The 22,142-nt window shown below is 46.2% G+C and overlaps 1 protein-coding gene across 1 annotated transcript in view; it reads left to right on the forward strand.

The window, feature by feature from the left end:
- The window catches only part of HHLA1 (HHLA1 neighbor of OC90), a 32,818-nt gene that overhangs the window by 10,394 nt on the left and 282 nt on the right, over positions 1-22,142 (forward strand). Inside the window, exons 9-13 of the mRNA XM_059723468.1 lie at positions 185-282; positions 9,440-9,511; positions 13,672-13,731; positions 18,743-18,888; positions 21,877-21,959. Of these exons, the coding sequence (XP_059579451.1) occupies positions 185-282; positions 9,440-9,511; positions 13,672-13,731; positions 18,743-18,888; positions 21,877-21,959 (459 nt within the window). The remainder of the gene's footprint in view (positions 1-184; positions 283-9,439; positions 9,512-13,671; positions 13,732-18,742; positions 18,889-21,876; positions 21,960-22,142) is intronic.

The following is a 22,142-nucleotide window of genomic DNA, read 5'->3' on the forward strand; positions in this document are numbered from 1 at the left end:
GGAATTTTATTTTTCCTGTTCAAAACCCAAACCCATGCATATATCTTCTAGGATGGTTTCTTTTTATAAAAAAAAAAAAAATGATGGTTGCTTTTTTTACATGAGTAACAGATCTAAATCTGTTTGTTTCTTAAACTCGACCAGGCCATGAATACAACTAACTCTAACTTGTCATAACTTTTAGATATAGACTCCATTCTCCCCAGTTTAATGACCTTACAAGACACTGGCAAGGCCATGGATGAACCTGCAGAAGAGATGTGGACATTTAAAAGTGCGCAAGTATCCTAGAGTTAATTAATTTGTGTCACTGGCAGACTAATTGAAATGCAGGGATTTAGTTCTTTGCTGTATGCACACTATGTTCATGCAGCAGTTCAGGATGTATAGTGGAAGACAGTCTTGCCTTAAAGAGACAAATATGTGAATTGGAGAAAAAACATAGCTCCATCTAATAATGCACTCAATCACTGGGGCTTAGAAGGTCTCTGGAAGTTGGCCCATGGTATGTTTTTTTTTTTAATATCATAATTTGTGGCAGAAGAATTGTCTTAAGGCATGTACTTGGAGAAAATACAATAGTTTGGCACATGACCGAATAGAAAATGTTCAAAGCACACTCAGAAGCCCTCATTTTGTTTCCTTTTTTTCCTATCTTTGGCATCTATATTGACCCATATCTGAGTGCTCATGTGTTGTTGGCCCCTAGAGTGAAACATTTTCATCCTTCTGACTGTTTTGCTACTCAGTCATATTTCTGTCAAATTATAGACCAAAGTCCGGTCAGCAGACACAACCCACCTTATCCCTTATGATTCTCTAGCTACAAGGATGCCTGCGTGGGCACATACTGTTCCTTTGAAAGATGAAATCCTAGCCACAAAATTTCCCACATGGCCAAAGACTGCTGGTTTGAAAGGATCCAGATTTCCATCCTTGCAAATGCTGTCATGGGCACAGCTGGATGCCTCCAAAGGACATGGCACTGTAGGGCCGTATCTGACTCCCGGGAGAAGCTATCCCATGTCATCTCAAATGCAGCCAACACCAAGTGAGTACTGGCCAGAGGTTCAGATCCTGCTCTTTAATGATTAGGGACCTGTAGATATAAATAATCCAGGTGATTCACTCATGTTAAAACCAGGTGATGCACTCATTAATTAAATTAAACTCACTCATGTTAAGTGGGTCGAAAGGGACCCACTGAGGTCCCTTCCGACCCTAGAATCTATGAACCTATAAATTATCTCAGTAATCTGGATAAACATCTTTATAATCACTGTTTTTCTAGCATCGGGAGGACCTTCACGAGCACCCCCTACCTCTGCAAAAGAAAAGCAAGGCATGCCAAGACCTCAGCCTTTCTCTAGTGAGTAGATGATGATGGTGACGATGATGCTGTTATTGTGGGGGAGATGCGAAAATAATGGAGACTATCCTAAAGGTGTTTATCCAACCAGGGCACCTGCTCCAGTCTCCTACTTTCTTCACACCCCACTAACCACCGAGCTATTGTGGCCCCCTGTCTGCTGTTCTCCATTTCTAATGCCCAAGCTTTCTGCCTCAGCTCCTACCCCCATCCACTCCTGAATACGAATACCATTCTTTTGTGGGTCTACAAATACCTCTGGACTTGTCAACTAGGGATAACAACATGTACATTTATTTTCACCCTTCAGCTTTACTGCTATTGCCCCTTCCTCCCCCCTGCCCTTTCTCTATCTCCTGTGTTTTGAATGCTATCTAATTTGACTAAGTATTTAAGGGAAGGGACCTGTCCTTTTTGTCTGCCTGCAAAGCACCTACCAGGTTCTTGGCAGGGTGCAGATAAATAATTAACATAAATTATACTAAAAGGGGCTTGTTTCTGTCCCCATAGCTGGAATGTGGACAGAGTCAGCACCTCTGGAAATAACCACAGCAACTGCGGGAAGAGAGTCAGGTAAATGTATTTCTTATTGAAGAGTGTGGTTGCTTTGAGATACCTAGTGCAAAATGCTGACTGACACATTGATGATATAGGAATTAATTGAGTTGGGGGTGTATGCGTGTGCATGAGCAGGTGATCTCTTGAGATCAGCACATATATTAATGTGATTATGTGAACATACGTCTGTATTTTTATGTGGTCTCTGATCTCAACAGATCAACTTTCACGAACCTCTGATGCATTTCTATTAAAAGGCATGTTATACTCTCTTCATCCCCTTTAAAAACAGATTTGCTTTCACTCGTACTGTCTACCCCTGTCTACAAACCTGAAGTGTTCCCAAAACTGCATACAGCGTCCAGTAAGTACCTGAACCTTTTGCAGGCAAAATATATAGTATAACCTCAAAGATTATGTGAGAAGTGTCCTTTTTTATGTTTCATATCTTTGCACGCTTGAGTATATGAAGGGGACAATCATATTAGTTCATAAGCCAGACAAAGGAGTCCAATGTAAAAAAGAAATTGCTGGCACTGTCATACATGTTGTATGTTTTAGTTTAATAAGGGATAATTTCAGAGAGAATCTGAAAATTGCCTTTAGCCAACAAGAATATATCATATTTTACATATCCTTTTAGTAAAAAGAAACTAATTAGTCAAACCCTGATATTGTAAATATTTCATGAAATCTATGGAGAGAAAATCAAGACTGATTACCAATCCCATCATAAACTTTAGGATGTGACTAGGCTTCTTTAGCAATGAAGGATGTCCATGTCATTTTGAGAAGGGCTCAGCTCTCGTACGGGCACTACTCAAGTGGCCATGTATTCAGAAGAGCTCACTATGTTCAACACAGGCTGGGTGTGTAGGTCTGGCCATAGGTGTCATAACAGGATGCTAAGTGCTTTTGAAAATCTGGGGCTGCTTGGGTGCCAGAAAGGGATTCATTTTAAAAGTCTTCTCCTCATTTTCCTTGCTGAACAATTGAAAATCTGGGCCCAATTCTCATAAACCCAAATTTACAAATTAGAAGAAGGCAGAATGCAGGGCAGGGTGACCCTTAGAGACTGGTTCAGAGAAGCGTGAGCTTTCATAAGCAACATCCTACTTCATCAGCTGCTAAGTAGACTCAGCATGGATCTCAGTAGCAAGTTGTGACTGTCCCAAAGCGAGACCTCAGTTTGCCACGCCGGTGAACCGAAGCCTGAGATATAATTCAGGGAGCAGCCAGAAACTTGTTTATGGAAACAGCAGGCTGTCAGTAATACAGGCGATCTAAACTGATGGTTGCCAATGTTTGGCGTCGTGTAGAAACGAACATTGTTCAAAGTGTGGACATCCGTATACATCGTATTAAATGCTTATATGGGAAGACACACATATGCCTTCAGTGGTAGTGTGAGTGCTGAAGTAGAAAAGAAAAAGCAACTGTGGGCCATACGTTGCCATTACACATTAAGCATACGTCCGGTTGGCTTCAGTAACAGATCGGTATGTGGGCACATCTCTCAAAATACCAACCTGAAGTCATAACAATCCTAAAGGCACAAGTCACTTCAGTTAACATCCAACTCCACTGCAGAAAGCTCATTCTTCAGGCTCCGCTCTATCTCTCTCTCCTACCACGTGTGTCTGGATTCAAACTTTTCCCAAGTCCCGGGACGCTTTTGGATCCAGGGTTTAAGGAGGCCCATCTTAGAGACAGACTCAGGTTGTGAACCTCACATCTGGACCTTTGCTTACTTGAAGTTCATAGCAGGGGAAAGTGCATCTGATGTCAACCCTGCCAGCCAGAGCCCTCCCGAACCCCTGATGTCACTATAGTGTGCTCTTTCACCGCAGAAAGAGCCAGGTCCTTCAGGCAGTCCAGCTGCCTCGAGCTGCTGTGCCAGTGACCTCATAAACTCTTGTGTTTTTTATCCTGGTCTGTATTGTAAACTAGCCAAACAAGAAATACAAAACAATGAAAATGAGATTTAAAAAAGTTTTAATAGTAAAAATACAATAAAATGAACACCAGATCTTGAAGCTTTGTACTCTGTTGCAGGGTATGTGTGGGTTTGTCCCCTTCGGTTCCACATTTGGACCCCAAAATATATAGTTAGTGGGAGTGTTTAGCTGTGCACTTTAATGCGCATTAACCTATTTTAATGAGCATGAAAGCATCAGAAAAAACCCCTATGCACTTTAGCTAATGTGCATTAAAATAGGCTAATGCACATTTTTCTAGTACCTCACGATGGAGGCACTAGATTTAATGAGCATTACCTAAAGCACATTAATTAACATGTAGACATGCACAGTAAGTCCCACTTGAGTCTCCAAGCTGAGTTAAGCCATATGGAAGCTGAGGGTAATCAGCCTGAAGGTGATTTTCCCCACTACAGTTATGAGTGGCCAAGCTGAAAGGGCACTGAGATTTGGTTTAGTAATGGCACAGGAATGTAAATAGCGGTTAACTTTAGCAAAGGTGGCACCTCCTGCAGTGAAATGCATTCTCTTTGGCTTGGTGTGGGCAGGGTTTCAATTATAGGGGAGCTCGGGGGCCTGAGCCCGCCCCCCATAGAGATGAGGGGCTCCCCATAAGACATGAGAACCCCCCCATGGGCTGCTCAGCCCCTGGCCCGCCCCACGCCTTTCTAAGCAACCCTGAGTCAAAGTGTAATGCAAACCCTGTGTGTACATAAATGATTACTTCCCTAGCTATAACCTGGAATAAAAGTAATAATCTTTTATTTAGCTTTGTATGTTGATTTAAAAGGATTAATCTGCTACTAAAGGCAATCGGAACTGGACATCCAAATGTTACAGGCAGCTTTAAAATCTGAGCCTCGGTTGAACTTTTTTCTATCCCATACAAAGCACCTTTTTGTGAGCGAACATTTTGCTGAGTCCTCTTGTGATACCTGATTCTTGTACCTTGACTTTCAGCCTGAAGCCTCCCCAAAGGGCTCGCTCCACCCTCGCCCTGGCCTAGGACCTGCGGCAGGACAGATCCTCTCCTTGCTCGTGCAGTCTGCCCAGGTCCTGGGGTGAGGGGGAGCGGAGGCAGGTGCTCTCAGCTGCACCTCATAGATTTGGGACTCCTTTTTTTTCATATGCCCCATTTTCTGCCCATTTCAAGTCAAACACCACAAAATATTGTACGTGATTCATACTAATGCAACTTAGTTCGTGCTGATCATCTGCTCATCAGGCAATACAGCTGTCAGGCTGCAGACCAGGAGGAGATCTACCTCTCCTCCCCACCTCCATCTCCCGCTTCCCCGAGCCAGCTGGGCGCCTGCCCACCCCCACAACCCCCTCTGGTACTCTGCCTTCCTTTCCTTTCTATGCTTTCTGTTGTTGCTACTATTCATTATGACCCGCACATCCCCCAATCATTCCCGACTCCTTCAACCTCCAGGGTAGTATCTCCTTTCTCCCTGAACTGTATTAGCTACAAGCTGGGAGGGACGGTGTGAGCATTCAATCATTTCACTTCTTTCATCCTGCAAAGTACACAGTCTATTGTTAACTGTTCCCCCAAGAAATAAAGCACACTTTCAGTTGGGGTGTCTGCTAATTGGCAGTGATCGGAGTCCCCTAATGAAGGTTCGCATTACAACACACTCCTGAAGCTGCGTCTCCCTGCCCTGCTTTAGTCCAGATTGGTCTCTGCTTTCCAGTCACCAGCTCCTGAGACGGGAAATACAGGAGCCTTCTCTGTGACTCTGCTCCAAGGTGTCTGCTCCCCTTTGGACAATGGTGCCTGTCCATAAAGGATCACAGTTGGATTCCCAGTTGTCCTAGCTCTTAAACTTCACCTCTGTTTTGATTCCAGGGTGGTGGTTGGATAGGCGGCTAGTTCTCCCTCGCCCTAGCCCTTAAAGCTTAGTCCTCATTGGAAGTGCAGAACTTCCCCCGCCCTAATCTGAAGGAAATAGCAGCATCCCCCTTCCCCAAAGCCAATCTCCAGCACTTCCTCCAGCTTATAAGCATGGTTCCTTAGTGGGTTCCAGATGTCACCATCCAGGGGCATGGCCCGATCTCCGGTGTGTTTAACTTGACCGATTGCCCCTTGAAATAACAGAAGTTTGGAAATATTGTGAAGTAAAAGTCACTGAATGAAGCTGCTGCAGAAGCCTGTGTGAGGTACCTGGCTAATTAGCTCTATTTACCTGTAAGAACAGCAAGGGAGAACAGCTTTGCGAAGACAGCAAATATTGTCCCTCCCTTTGTGTGGTCTGCGCTCACGCCATGTCAGGATGCTGCCTGTGCTGCTGCAGATTGTGCATCCCTTGAAGACCTCAGTGGGGCAAGAATGAGCCCAGGTTGGACCTGTGGACAAAAACTGAGCTAAATTTAATACCTACAGGGCACATCTACACATGCAATTAATGCGACTGAATAAACTATGGTGCAATTTACATCAGAGTAAACTAATCCAGACATCACCGTCTACATGTGAGTTTAAGTGCCGTAATTTTCTCTGGCATTGGATAGTATTTGTGTCTGATGGGACTATCTGACAGCTCAGTAAATTAGATTACTCCAGCCTAATTGCTGTACCTATGTAGACAGTGACACTTTACTGCACAGCAAATTAGTCTGCTGGTCAGTAAAGCTCATGTGTAGACATACCCACAGAGAACCTCCTTGTGCTTGGGATAATGGTCATCCCCTGTCATGCTCCCATGTCATCCCCTAGGCCTCACACAAGATCCCAATTTTCCCAGCTCTTCTTTAGCACAGCTCAGCCCATGTTACTGAGCAAAACACTTTGCCTAAATGAAACTGTGTGTTATATTCCACGGACATCTTGGGCCTGTCCTGTATGTTGTGCCTGTTAGGCATCCTAAAGCATTTTTGACCAGCATGGCACTGTCTTGTGCTCAGTGTGCCTGTCCCCATTACTTCCTTTTCTGAGAGTACTGCGCTTCTTGTACTGTTATCTTATTATTCTGCACCAGGGCTCTCCAACTTATTTGGACCCATGGGCCAGGAGCCTCACCTCCAGCAGCAGGGTGCTGGCTTCACAGTGCAGCTGCTGGCCCGCCGTGCTGGTGCGGCTCTGGAACCCCAGAGGTGAATGGTGCCACCGCTTGCATTCCCCATCCCCGCCATCCCATGTCTGCTGCAGCTGGTTTGAGTTGCCAGCCATGACAGACGACCCCAAATTTGGCAGGAGGTAAGAGGGTGGGGAGGGGGGCAAATGGGCAGCAAAGTTCACCCCCCAGGTTCTTGAACCACGTCAGCATAGCAGCTCCTGCAGCAATTCAGGCCACAATTGAACCCTTTGCTGGCTGCATACAACTCATGGGCCACCCCTTGGACAGGCCTATTCTAAACTGGCTGGTACCAGCCTTATCAATGAACCATGTGATGAATCTGTACCACTGTACTCCACTGTAAGCGTGAGTCAACAGTTCATGCTATAGATCAGGCCTACAGTGTTCAACGCTTCAGTAAAGCCTGAGCGGTCTACTAATCTATGCTTGTACGACCCCATGCTCCTGTATGGCCCACAGGAACTAAGCAAGTCTAGCTGATGCAAGGATGCAATGAGTTCATGCTCAGCACCTTGGACTGATGTCAAAGGACAGGTCTTGATGAGACTCTTGCCTGGGCTGATCTCATAGCAGGCGAGTCTGTGAGGTGACTTACTCGCAGCAATGCCCTGAGTGATGAACTCAGCTCTTTCTGAGCTGGAAGAACAAATTGGAGCAGCACCAGGGGTTCAGGAGGGCTCAAGCTGGGGGCTGATTTCAAGGCAGAAGCCTCCGGGCGCACACACCTTGCACACAAACCTGCTAGAGTGGTAGCAGGTCTTAGGCCTGTTTGGAGTTCTGGGATCAGCCTGAAAAGGATTTTAAGACATGGTCTCTGTGACATGGTTAACTTGGGCTGAAGCCCAGCCCTAGTCCTTGTGCAGTTCCTGGTCTGCTTTCTCTAGTCCTGTGGGCTTGAGCCCTATGGCCTTGGCAGGCTGGGGTCTGAGGTTTGCAGATTAGAAGGGAGCTCCAAATGGAAGACAATGAATGGGATCCTGATTCCTGATACTTCTCCCCTTCCTCAAAGTGCTCCTCTCATTGGTATCCAGCGCTCTTTACTAGGATCCACAGGGTCACAAGCAGGGTAAAGGGTCATTGTGTCAGGAGGAATCAATGTCTGTCATTTAGTAGAAAGAAATGCCATGTCTGGTAAGCAAGTCTGATGCATGTCCTAGGATATCATGACTTCTGACAGATTAGTATGAAACCAATGGGGAAAAGAAAGAAGCCACAATTTTTCGACGTTGTTAAAGGAAGTCACAATAGTTGGAGACAGGCTTCTAATGACTCTGAAAAAAAGACCTTCTGTGATAACTTCTGGGTCAAAGCTGGGAAAGCAATATGAAAAACCAACAGTGTGGCTAGCAGTCTTTCCTCCCCCCTCACCCCAGTGAAAACCCTACTTCTTTGTGGCCTTTTTGTGCTAAAGGAACTGCACAAGAGAAGATTGGCAGATTGACTTTGGTATGAGAGTATCTCCAAAGCAGCATGCTCAGTGCACACAGAAGTATATTTGGGTTTTTCTTTTTAAAGTAGTCCATGAATTCTTTGCCCAGGGACAGCTTCTAGGACATAGACATGAGACTCTGGCTCAGATTTGCTTGTCCATCTCACCCCAGGCACAATGGCATTTTTAATTGAAGAAATCTCTTGAGCATAATTATAACAACCGATCCTAACTTCTGCCTGCCTGCTGTCAATTCACAAGTCCTTATCTGTGTGTGCACGCATGCATATGCCTGGCACAGCTTCCCAGTGCTGCTATCCAGCTGGCTTTGAGCAGGAACAATCACGTTATCTCCAAGCGTGCCTCGATGAGTCTGTTTGGGATTACGACCCGTGTTCTGCACTCTTAGCCATTCTTCAGACTTTGCTGTGACTTTGTCAATAGACTTTTAATCCCCATCCTTTTTTTTTTTTTAAAGCAAAGCTCAGAACATTAACTTTTTTTTCCAAAAAACCTCAAAGTATTAGACCAGGAGATAGAGCTAGCTGGCATGTCTTTGTCAGATGGATGTGAGTTCTTTCCCCAAACAATGCCTATTTATAGCTTGGAATTGAAAACGTCAGCCATGAGAAGCCATGGAACCAGATTGTCAGCAGCAATTAGGCATAAAAACCAAACCAACAGACAATCTGAAGCAAAGCAGACAACGACAAAAAGAAGGGACAGCACATTACTGCCTGGGGCACTTGGAAATCTGCACCTGGAGGCTCTAGCGAGACAGACCCACCAGGAGCAGACTGATTGATTGACTGGCATCAGGGGAGAGCTGCTGAATACGGGCGCCCTTCAAAACACAAATCAAGGAAGGTAGGAAGCCAATTATCTTGCCTTGCTCTCTCTCGTTTTTCTTCTGCTTAAATATATGCAGAGAATGTACCGTATTCCTCATAGCACATACCGTTTACCATTGGAAATTAAACTAAACATAACCTAAGAGATTAATTTTGGTTTCTTTGTATTTAAGGTGGTGGGAAATGATGAGTCTAAGAAGAATCTGAGACTCAAGCCTGGATGGAGACCAGAGGAGTGTGCTACGGTACTTCTCTGTCAAGAAATGATTTGGTAACAGACTGTGATGACCTGGCAGTTGTCAATTCTGTCTTGTCTGGCTCAGCTCAGACTGATGCTGGGCCTAAATAAAGGCAACTGGAGTGAAAATTCTTTGCCTCTTATTGGACTTGCAGTGTTCGGGGTACAAAGCACAAAACATACAGATTTTTTTCACTGTGCAAACCCATTGATGCTTGAGATTGGGAATTGGGCCTCTCTGTGAAGTCTGGTTTTCTTTAGAAGCTCAGGCTGGAGCTGGACTAAATACCTCTTTACCAGCTAATGGAAGTAGAGAGATTCGGCTTGTCTAGGTACTTTACTGACATCTTATGAGATGTTGTTAGGGATCAGTAGTGCTCCAGAGACCTTTATCTGAAATCACAACCTACTAATTCCAACAACCCTGTCCTGTGCAAAGATGTGAATACTGGCATGTGACAGAACAGGGCCATGTCCCCTGTAAGACCATCGGGGCAAAGCCAAGTAGGGTGTATGAAGCTTTGGTATCTGATTCAATTCAGAGGAGATTTGGCCCAATTCGGGGACTGAATCTCTAAATCCAAATTGAATTGGGAGGCCAAGTAAAGCTCTAAAGCGATTTGAAGCATCTGAATCAATCCGGAAAAGATTTAGCCAATTCAGAGATTTGAACATAGATGAAACAGGCAGCTGACAGCTGCCTCCAGCTGGTAAGTCTGTTGGGGTTGGGGGAGGGGGAGGGGGGGAGAGAAGGGGCATAGGGGAGACAGCAATTGGGGCTGGGAAAAGATACCCAGCCAGGATGGGGGGGGCATGTTATCGGGGAGGGGGGCAAAGGGGCAAGGGATGCAGGCACGGCAGTGCTGAGAGTGGGGGCTATGCCTTGATGCCTCCCCCCTGTGTCGGCTGGGCAAGTGGCAGGAAGGCAGAGCCCCTGCAGCTCCCACCACTGGGGCAGAGGCAGGAACAGCTGGTGGAGCGGTGGGAAAAGCCCCCACGGTTGCTTTACCCGGCTCCATCCCCTGCCCAGCCCAGCCTCCCAGCACTTAAACAAATAAATAAATAAAAGCCCCTCACTCATTGGCTCTGGCAGCAGTGACTGGGGCCTCTGGGTGCTCATGGCAGACCCCCCAGCATGCAGTGGGGGGAAGTGGGGATCACCCCCACACCTGGCACCATGAGGCAACTGCCCCATGGCACAGGTGCAGCACAGCTCAGCAGGGCACCATGCACCAGCTGCAGGAGCGGTGATTGGGGCCTCTGGGTGCTCGTGGCAGAGCTCCCCAATGCAGCGCAGGGCAGTGGGGGCAGCAGGGATCCCCCCCCACCTGGCACCCACCCCACAGCTGTTGCATTGTGCGGGTGCAGCGCAGCTCGGCAGAGCCTGGCAGCACTCAGCCCCAGCAGCCCCAGCTCCCAGGCAGCACGCGGTGACCCGCTGAGATGTGCTGCATCCACGCCATGGGGTTAGCTGCCAAGCAGGTGCTAAGCAGGTGGGGGGCTGATTCCTGCTGCCCCCCACTGCCCCGCACTGTGCAGGGGGGGCTCTGCCATGAGAGTCCAGAGGCCCAACTGCCGCTCCTGCTGCCAGTGAGTACGGGGCTTTTTTTTTTTAAGTGCTGGGACTATGCTGGGGCTGGGCAGGGGATGGGGCTGGGCAGGGCAGGCATGGGGATTTCTCCCATGGCTCCCTCACTTGGGGAGAGGCAGGCACAGCCAGAAGAGCCACAGGAGAACGCTCCATCTCTGTCTCCCCTCTTCCCTGTCTCTGTCTCCCCCTTGTCTCTATCTCTGTCTCCTCTGCTGTCCAGAGGCAAAACCTGCCAGCGGCATCCATAGCTGACACCACTGCCCTCCCAGCATGGGGGAAGCTCATGCCCGGAGCCTTGATGCCGGCAGCATCAGGTGTGGAGCCAGGCAGAAGCTGTTGCTGCACCAGGCAGGCAGTGGTGTCAGTTGTGACTGCTGGCAGATTCTGCATCCAGGCTCCTGAACCTACCAGCAGCATCCGCAACCGATGCCGCTGCCCACCTGCTGTGGTAGAAGCCCTGCCCAGGTCCACAGCTGATGCCTGATGCTGCTGGGTGGAAGCAGGCCCACCCACCCTCCCAGCACCATGCAGTGGCTGGAGCCACCAACCACCCGTGGGCCAGATCAAATCTGTTGGCAGCCTGGATCTGGCCCGCGGGCCATATTTTGCCCACCCCTGCTTTTGGAGATGGAGTGGAGGCAAATATTTAAGTACTCTGACACTAATCCAACCTCCCCATGGGTAGGTAAGCAGCACTTATACAGAGTTAGCTGTGTCAGTGGCATTTTGGGGCACTTACATGGATTTTGGCAGCTGCACCCTTTTACATAACTGTCCTTGTCCTTCTTCATATGCACATGCTACTTATGATCTGTGTAATACAGAAAATACTTGGCCACCTTGGAAACATGCTTGGAGAGCCTCATCAGGATGATGTTGTATATGTATTACAAAACGTCATCAATCACTGTAACTTTAACATTGCTTTCAATTTCCATCTGGAGGTCAGAATTCAAAACAGCATTATGCCATGACCAGTAATTGACATAAAGGGTTATTTATTAGAGCAATCTATGGTAAATTTTCAGGGACAGTAATTAATTTTCAGCTGGATAAATCTATAGAAAATGGATGAAGAACTGCAGTAGGGTTTCCATAAATAAGTTTCTATTGACACAATACTGCCTGTGAGAACCTGTGGTTGCATCTCATTTTTGACATTGTTTTCCCCCACTCGGGACACGCTAAGTTTTTCCAGGCCTTAGGAAAGTCTGGGAGTTTGGGAGGCTGAGACTGTCTGTCTGTCTTTATGCAACAGGCTCTATTTTTACTACTAGCTTGGCAAGCTCCAAAAGGAGTAGAAATAGTTTTGTAGCCATTATTTCAAGTTGACAGCAACTTTATTTTCCTTCTGCCCGTGAATGCCATTTTATATTAAACTTCATGTCAGCACTAGGCGACTCAGGCATATTTCAACAGAACTTCATTAATCCAAGTTTAACCTTCATAACCTCTCCTATCATATAACATAAGATCACCAAAACTGTAAAGTATGTAAGACATTTGGCCCTGAAAATGCAATCATCCTGTCCCAGGGGATTATGTAAGGAAGCTTAGAGAGAGAGAGAGAGAGAAGGCAGGATCCTTGGTCTAGCTATACAAGTGTAAATCCAGAGCAACCCCTTTGAAGATAATTGTCTTTTGCAGTGTTACTATGCCCCCGACAGATGCTCCATCCACATCACTGCTTCTGTTACACCCTCTGCATGGAGCCCTTTCCAGGCTGCCCCAAATAATTCTCAGAGAGGAAGCAGGTTATGACCTCCCACAAAATGGTCCACCTTCAAATTAGGGCCCATGTCTGCCATATTGGATTCAGTCTTCCAGCACTGTCTCCCTGCTCTTCGAAGCTTTCCTGAGACTTCCTGGGCCATAGTACTATATAGCAGTCCTCTCCCACCAAGGAGGGACTGCATTGGAAATGTAACACAGTTTAGGGCACTGTTACAGCCTCAGCATAATGTTTTTGGGATTGGTGGGGGAGGGGACTGGACAGTATGATCCTGGCCCATTCTCTCCCAGCCAGCTTCTGCAATCTGTTCTTCCTTTGTAATCGTCCACAAAGATCCCTGCTACCTCCCAGAGAGTCTTCTGCAAGGCTCCAGCCAGGGGGAAGAGTACCAGAGAGAGAGAGAGGGCACATCTACACATGCCAAAGGAGAGGGGGTGCATCTACACGTGCAATTAATGCATCTGAATTTTCTGCACAGACAATTCAGGGTTATTAAAGTGCTCGCTCCCAGGCGCACATCTACACATGCACCCATGTCGAAAGCAAATTGAACCTGACAGGAGCAGCCCAGTCCAGGGCTGCTCCTGCTTTGCTCTGCCCATCTGAAGCTGCCAGGGGGAGCTCCAGGCTCCCCGGGTGCCAGGCCTGGGCTGACAGGGGGTACAGGGCTTGCCCCAAGCTTGGGGAGGAGGGGAGGGTGGAAGGAGCTATCCCCAGCTCTGGGGTCAGCTCCCTGCCATGCATAGCCCAGGATTGCAGCCTGGCTCAACAGTGCTGGCTTGGGGCAATGCTCCATAGCTGAGCGGCAGCAATGCCCTGATCTCTCTCCTCATTTTACTTGCAGGGGGCCAAGAAGGCCGGGATGAACTTTCTGGAGCAGTCTGTCATCAAGAAGGATAAGGAGGTACTGCCTGCTCAGCAGCATTGGGCCTTGCTCTGGTGACTGGGGCCAGTTCTCAGTGAGCACCACCTTCTGTGCCTTGGAGTCACTCTGCCTGCCAAGGCACTTGGCCAGAAGGAGAGTTGAGATGAGCTGGGATCCCCCAGCCCAGGCTCTGACTCCGGCCCCGTGCCAGTGGGAGGCGGAAGCTGAGCAGTGCCAGGACCAGGGGGCATCTCCTCCCATGCAGAGGAAAATGGGGCATCTGGGGGTGCTGTGCCGTGCCGTGGGGTGCAGGCTGAAGTATCCTGGCTCATAGCTGCCCTCCCTCCGGCAGAGCAACCCCAAGACACAGAGGATGGTGCTCCTCAAGAGCCGGCCCCAGACACCGGAGCAGGGCCCAAGGCTGCTGAGTGGGTGGACGCTCCTTACCTTTCTTGATAACAGACTGATCCAGCAAATTCTTCCCAGCTTTCTCCACTGCCTGCAAGCAAAGTGAGCGGAGAGATCAGGGCAGTGCTGCTGCTCAGCCATGGAGCATTGCCCCGAGTCAGACTATGATCCCCAGCTCCATGCGGCTGGGAGCTGCCCCCAGAGCTAGAGGCAGCTCCCACCCCCTGTCAGCATCTACACGTGCACTTTGATGCATTACTTTTTTTCCTAGTACCTGTATGTATTGGTACTAGCAAATGGCACATTAGACTGATCTAATGTGCAGCAAATACCACCCACAGATGGTGATGTTTTACCGTGCATTAGATTAGACTAATGTGCAGTAAAGTGTCTCATGTAGACACACTCAGAGAAGAATGATCTCAGCCCATGGGATAGCATGTGCTGAATTCTAATTACGTGAGGCTGCACGCCAGAAGGGAACATACATGAGTCCCCTTGCACTCCCTCTCTCTCCCTCTCTCGCATGCACACACATGCACGCACACACACTTTATGTACATTAATGCGAGCATTTCTGTCTACAAATGATTGTGAGCAATTTCTGGTCCTCTTTGGGCTGTAATCATTAAAAATCCCCAGGTATGTTGTGCTATAAATACATAAGTAAATGCTAGTATTTTTGTCACGTTCCAGCTTGCATTATGCTGTCTTGCTTATGCCACTGCCCTCTGCAATTATATCCAGAGACAGTATGCTTCATTTCAGGCAGGGCTGAGTGATGTGAGCCATGTGCAGAGAATGTGTTTATCAGTTGTACATTTTTTGGCTGTAAATACACACAAAACTGACAGAATTGTTATCCAAACCACCTCTCTCTCTTTCTGTGACTGCCATATATCTTTGCAGCCCACATTTTTCTTAATGCAGACATAGTCAGCTGTGCTCACTTGAAGGAAAATGTCCGTCTTTTCGAAGCTGGGCTCCCCTGTTCCTGCTGGGCAAAATCCAGGACAATAGTGCAGAAGGGACTTGATGTGCACAAAGATACAGGGCTGATTCTGCTGGCTTTCATTCTGGAAATACTTCCCAGGCGTGCAGAGCAAAGAGCAGCTGTGAAACACAGAGTGACCTTCTGCTCCTACTTGGGCTGGCTGCAATGATTTTTATTCGTGAGCTTCCACGTGGAGAAGATTAGAGCCTTTCTCCGCCTGGCGTAATGGAACAGTTGGTACCAAAGAGCAGAAGATGGGACAGCATGAGTTTTTAGAGCATCAAAGATTAACCTGCTCGATGTGAACTGTTGGCACTGCAGCAATTCGCCTTTTGTAAGCAAACCACCTGCCCCCTACTTATTCCTTCATCAGCAACACTTAGTGAAAGATAATTAGGTGTGCAGTGCACACAGAACAGCACGGTTACCTCCATTTCCTTCTGTCAGCAAGGGGCAGAGAAGATGGTCAGGCCAGATCTGAGTCCCAATCTCAGTCATTCTATTATCAAATCTCTGGCTAGATCCTTTTTAATGAGAAGTCTGACCCTCTCCATCCATATACAGAAATGATTAAGGGACTGGCCTTAAAAAAACTCAGTATGTGAAGAAATAAGTTCACAGATATAGTAATAGTTATAAAAAAGACTGATCATCAGTATCCAGACCCAAAATGTCCCACAAAGCGCCTTTTAATTTAAAGTTACCTGCAGACAACATGACATATCTGTAGGGTAAATTGTCCAGTCCCTCAGCATGAAGATCACATTGGTTGAAAACATTTTGTTGTAATTACCACGAAGTTAGGATGGCATATAAAGTCGAAAGTTTTAGTCTCTCAGCCTATTGGGTTAATGCAGATATGACTTTTCCAACCATTTTGCAATGCAAACTGTCTGTCTGTTGTGGAATTCATCTGAAGCGTGCAGGTGCACACCTTTGGCATTTACTCTTGTTCTCACAGAAAGTTACCTAGGTAGCTGCTACATCAGACATTTTCTCACTCATCTCAAATGATCCAAAAATATCAGTTAAAACATGAGAGTGAAGATTAAAATAAACGCATGAAAGTTTTCTACTCTCCAAGCTCACCCAAGTATGGATGGAAAAATGGCTTTGAAGCAAAGAACAAACACGTGGACAAGCCCCACCTTGAATAAGAGGGAAGGACAGACTTGATCAAAATGGCATTTATTTATGGGCACTATTTTGTGATAAAAGGAATATCAGAGGTGCAGGATATCATCCAGGGCCAAAGGTATGAACTGTTTCACAAAAGCTGCAACAACTGTATAGTAGGAACCTGCAAACTAAAGGAACGCTCGTGCCATAATGTATGACCTTCACTTTAGGCAACCAAAATCCTGACTGGGTTTGCAGGCTAAACAAACTATGGACACAGTTTTGTGTATACGTACAAACTATATGAACTGCTTCTGAATTGCTGCTCTTCGTAAAAGAAAAATTATGAGTCTTTGTTTTTTGTCTAACAGTCACCAAGCAAATCCCCCTCAATTCTGTTGTCTCATGGGAATCATTTTATTGGTAGGATATTTTCACCATTTATTGAGGAAAGCACTAGATCCTTAAAATAGATTTAGGTGGGATTTAGGCCTAACTATCCCTGTAGGCACCTCTCAGGAGATGCCTTAAAAGCAAGGCAGCTGTGTCTAAACTTGAGACCCTTAACACTACAGCCCAGTGGCCTAAGTTTGTCCATAAGCACTGAAGTTTTTGACACTAAAGTTCCCTAAGCACATACTAAGTCTGCTCCTGCTTTGAAGCATCTCAGTCTTGCCGGGGCTGAGCAGCTCCATGCCTATCTCACCCCTTGGCCCCCCAAACAATGCTCCTGTACCTATCTTGCATGTGGAGTTCTCTCCAGGGGGCTTTCTCTGCACACAGAGATGGATTGCAACTGCTGTCTTTTATCTAGTTCAAGCACTTACCTTGAATGCCTTTAAGAGACATTTGGATGTCTATCTTGCTGGGATCCTATGACCCCTGCTGACTTCCTGCCTCTGGGGCAGGGGGCTGGACTCGATGATCTTCCGAGGTCCCTTCCAGCCCTAATGTCTATGAAATCTATGAAATCTAACTCAGTGCAAGGTCTACTAAAGGACTTAGTAACTGAAAGTTAGGCCAGAGTAGAAACTGCCACACTGTATAAAGTGCCTAAGGATTAAATATCCATAGTCATCGGATAAAATACAGAAGCAGGCACCAGAAGGCAGGGCCCCTTCCTTCAAGGTGAGTGCTGGGCTACAGAGTCCTGCGCTCTCTTCTTTGGTCCCTCTGAATCCTGAATGCTTTTCTGCACAGTGATATAACTTCAGGAGGAAGGTGGAAGGTGGCTCCAACCGCCCAGTGTATAACCTGGCTGCTAGAGCACTCCCCTGGGACACGGGTTTGAACTCCACTTGGCTAAAAAAGGAATTGGACCTGGGGCTTCCACTTTTGGAGGAGTGCTGTAACCACTAGGCTGTTATACAAAGCTGGAGATTGACACCAACCCCAATGTAGGTACTCTATGGATCGCCACATCCCACACGTTTTTAGGTAGGCTCTGGGAATGCCTGGTGGATTGGGCAGCTCAGGGAGCTTAAGCAGAGGACCTAACAGACCTAACAGGACCTAACAGAGCTTAAGCTTAGGCAGAGGACTGTTTGACTTTTCCTGGGCTTAGCCATGGGCTATGTGCCAAGCTCTTCAGCTTCTTTAAGACCAGGTCAGTTCTGAGCATGCACCAAGGCGCCTGCTTAAATCTAATCCACTCTATTGAGCACTGGTGAGATCTCCCCTGGAGCCGTGTGTCCAGTTTTGGGTCTCACACTTTAAGAAGGACCTGGACAGTTTGGATAGTGTCAGCTCAGGGCAACAAAAATCAGGGGTCTGGGAGACAAGACTTATGAGAAAAGGCTGAAAGAACGAGGGTTATTTAGTCTAGAGAAGAGAAGACTGAGACGGGATTTGATAACAGTCTTCAAATACCAGGAGGTTGATGACAAAGGATGGAGATGAGCCCATCTTCATCCTCTCCATCATCAGCCTCCTGGTATTTGTGACTTCAGGGGAAAAGGTTGTTTAAGAACTGGACAGTGGGTGCACTCATATCCGCTGAAATACTGTCAAGAATGTGTTGCTATTACTGATCCGCCAACAGCATCAGGATTTGGAAAGAGGCTTTTCCAAACTGCTAGGATACCTAATTCCCATTAAAAAAGAATAAGACTCAAGTGTCCAGATGGCAAAAAAATCCCAGTCTTAGCCTGTTACAGTAAAGCAGTACTAAACCTTAAAATGCACTTATTGATGATGCTACGTGCAACCAAGTAAGATCGCTAAGAGTATCCCTTAGGGTTGTGCTAAATAAATGTAGTGCCGATTTAAATAACAACAGTAATGGTCTGAACGCTATACTTCCTGTTTTGAACTTTGATCTCATACGAACTTCATCCCCTGGCTTGTGTTTTGTTTCCCGACCCCCTCCCCACTGCAGCTTTCTGTTTTACAGACATGTTTCTATGCCATTTATTGTAATCAACTTGTCAGTGAACATCTTTCCTGTTGTCTAACTATGTCAAAAGAAAGGTTTTCTTCCAGGCAAGTACTTGCATTAGTTCAGTTATATCTTTTCTAGGATGTCCACAGACAACCCTTAAAGCATCACCAGTGACCTCCCCTCCTGTTACCATTTTGGTACAAAAGATAAATCCTTGTGTGATGGAGCTGTGTAGATTTTTTCAGCAGTGCCTCTGTGTTAGTCAAAGAAGATACTCAAGGCAAGAATCCATGAGGTAAATCTTTCATTGGTTTCATCATTCTTTACCCTCTTGACACATCCCCCGGTGCTCTTTCAAATGGTGGTAATATACTGCTCAGTAAGCAGTGTCTACATGTGCAGCCACTAAAGTGCAGTAATGCTGTGTGTGGACTGACTTGGAACTAAAGTTAGTCCCAAGTCAGTCTATACACACAGTGTTACTGCTCAGTAAGACATCTACACACGTGCAACTGCACAGTGACTAATCCGGCATAAATGTGATACCTGCATCATGCCCCCCAAAAAGACTGCTAGCACAAGTCACCATAGTTACTGCACAGTATGGGTATGCACATATAGATGCGCACCCGTACTGCCCAGTAATTTTTGGTGACTGCATAGTAACCTAAATTACTGAGCAGTAAACGTGCACGTGTAGACACGCCCTGTATGTTTGACTCCATAGAGCCTCACAATCAAGTCCGTGGGTAGGATTTGTTTTAGGGAAGCGTTATTTTTAGTCTAGGATCCACTTTGACCATTGGGTATCTTTAATTCTGAGAAGAAGGCATATTTCTCAGGGTCACTGAGGTAAAGGCACTTACTGAAGCGGGTTATTTCACGGGAGCAGTGTTCTCCTGGCAGGTCTATTTTGTTCAGCATAAGAGTCCACATTCCAGTTTGGCAGAAGGCCCACCTGTCTCTATTTCTTTGATCCTGGGCAGGTTTCACCCCCTTCTTAGCTCATTTATCCTCTCTAGGCCCAAGAAAGAGAGTAGGCACAAAAAGATGGAAGTGTTTTGTAGCACCCTAACACCTCAGCAACACCAGTGTATAAATGCAGCTGAAATGGTTGCTAAAGAAACTATCCTATTCAGCTCATACCCTTTCAGTTTGATCACCTTACACATTTATTTGCTTACAAAACTTAGTAACTAACTCACAAATATAGGAAAATGTAAAGATTTTTGGTCTTTTTGGATAGGGACAGACATTCAAAAAGCCTGAGCCTGAATTGATTCAATCTTTGCAGGTTAGTCTAACCTGGCTAGGTTAAACCAGTTTGTATCCCCACTGATATCCCAGAAATGCAGGCACATGCCTGCAGTGGCTCAGACTAGAAGACAGGGGGCACTAGAGCAGCCCTCCCTTCCCTTCTACTGTGCTGAGCTGAGAGGGGCTTGGCCAGGCTCCAGCAGGATGCTCTGATTAGGCAGGGCTCCCCCACTCCCAGCCAGCCCTGCAGGGAATTGATAACTCAGTGTTTATCACCCCATTAAGAAAACAACAGAGGGACATTACCAGCTATCTCTTGATTCTGCTTTTGTCCCATGTGCCACAGCACAGACCCTAGCCAGCGTGTGGTCTGCTAGCTAATGCTGAGAGGTGTCTGTGTAAGGCAGAGGGGAGGGGGCAATTCCTGTTTAGCAGGGAGTGGGGAGGGGATGGGGGGAGCAGGGGCAAGCCAAGCAGATGTCTGCAATCTCTGCCGGAGCTGCAGCCAGGGAGCAGAGGGGAGGGGTCACACCTGTTGTGGAGCAGAGAGCCCCGCCCAGCCCAGAGGGCATGCCGGGAAGCTGGGGGAGTCCGATTTAACTTAAACCAGCAACGGGTCTGGGACAGACATTATATAAACTGGTTTGATGCAAATCGGTTAAGTCTGATACTACATTCAGCCAGGTTTATCTCAAAACGGTTTCAGCCATTTTCAAACTGGTTTGTATGCACTGAACATCTGCTCTCTTACAGGTTTAAACCCGTTTCTGATCACTTAAACCAGTTTATATGTAATGTCTGTTCCTCGCCTTTGAGGCAGACATACAACTCGCAGGACTGTTGCTTATGTCATTTGGATTTCAGCATTGTTGTAGTGCTAGCTTGGGGTTTTTCCTGAGCTACCACGTTCCTTTGAAAACGGCTCTTTTAGGTGGACCTTATGAATGAGGTTTTCAAACACATTCAGCACCATCCTATGTGTAAGAGTTAAACTGACACCTCAGTAGCTCCAGAGTTACACCTGCATTAAGCACTTTCAAACATTGTTCTCTCAATACCCAACTGCTTAAATACATCTAGAGCTACTGATGGGTCCATGTGAATAGGACATTCTTGCCCTGATCGACTTATATGAATCACTGTTCCTAACATAGGTATTGGAACAAGCACCATAATTGCTTAAGATAAGAAAGCATCATTATTTGAGAGGAAACACTATGCTAAGACAACTAAATTGGTAACTTCCTGGCACAGGCATTGGGAATGAGAGTGAAAAAAGGAAGAAATAGCATTTAGAAATTAGGCCTAAATAAATTATATTCAGTCCATCAGTTGTTTGATCTAAAGCCCATAGAAGTTACAAGAAAACTTTGCATTGATTTTGGTGAGCTTTAGGTCAGTCCTTGCTTCCAAACTGGTCTGATATTGATGACTTTATACATTTCATTGGATAACTGTTCCTGAAGACACCCTTGTAATATGACTAGTTATAGACTGGTTCATAATGGGACAGATCTGTACCTGAAATAAATATGCATAGATCTATTTACTCAGTGGGATTTAGCATGTATGTAAGGCTGTCCCTTTAAAAAAATAATGCATACAGCAGGCCCAATCTAGTGATCACTGGCTAGGTGTGGTTATAATTTAGAAAGAACAGACATTGCAAGAATTGTTTGATCTCGGATTAAAATAGACAGTCTTCCCACGGACAAAACTCCCACTGCGGTTAATGGGAGTTTTCCCTTCTCAAAACTTCAGATTGGGCTCCAAATGGATAAATTTGTCGTGGGGCAATATCTGATCTGTCTTTCACCACTTCTACTGGGGAATTAAGTGAGAGAACCTGGGAATTCTGTATAATTAATTCAGATGCACAATGATAAGAAAGAGATCAGAATCCAATCTTGATTTCCACTAAATGCATTTTGTGTATCTAAACTAGAACTTTACCAGGATAAAGTGTCTATATAAATTTACAATAGATGGAAGGATATGATTCCCCTAATTTTGACTACCTCCTTAGGTACTGTATTGAATACTATTCCTGGTTCTTGAAAAATGCCACTTTTATCTGTGCAAGGGTCAAAAGAATGGCTTACTCAAACAGTAAGTAAACTTTCCAGTTATATTTTCTGTAATCTATTAAACGTGTGTGACAAACATTTAAAAACAGAATAGGCCAGATTGTCAAATAAGGTAAATCAGTGTAGCTCCATTGACCTCACAGAGTTATATCCAATGACAGTAGCTGAAATCAGTCCAGATAAAATTTACAGGTGATTTAAAGAT

This window comes from Alligator mississippiensis, chromosome 3, assembly GCF_030867095.1.
Source record: "Alligator mississippiensis isolate rAllMis1 chromosome 3, rAllMis1, whole genome shotgun sequence".
NCBI lineage: Eukaryota > Metazoa > Chordata > Crocodylia > Alligatoridae > Alligator > Alligator mississippiensis.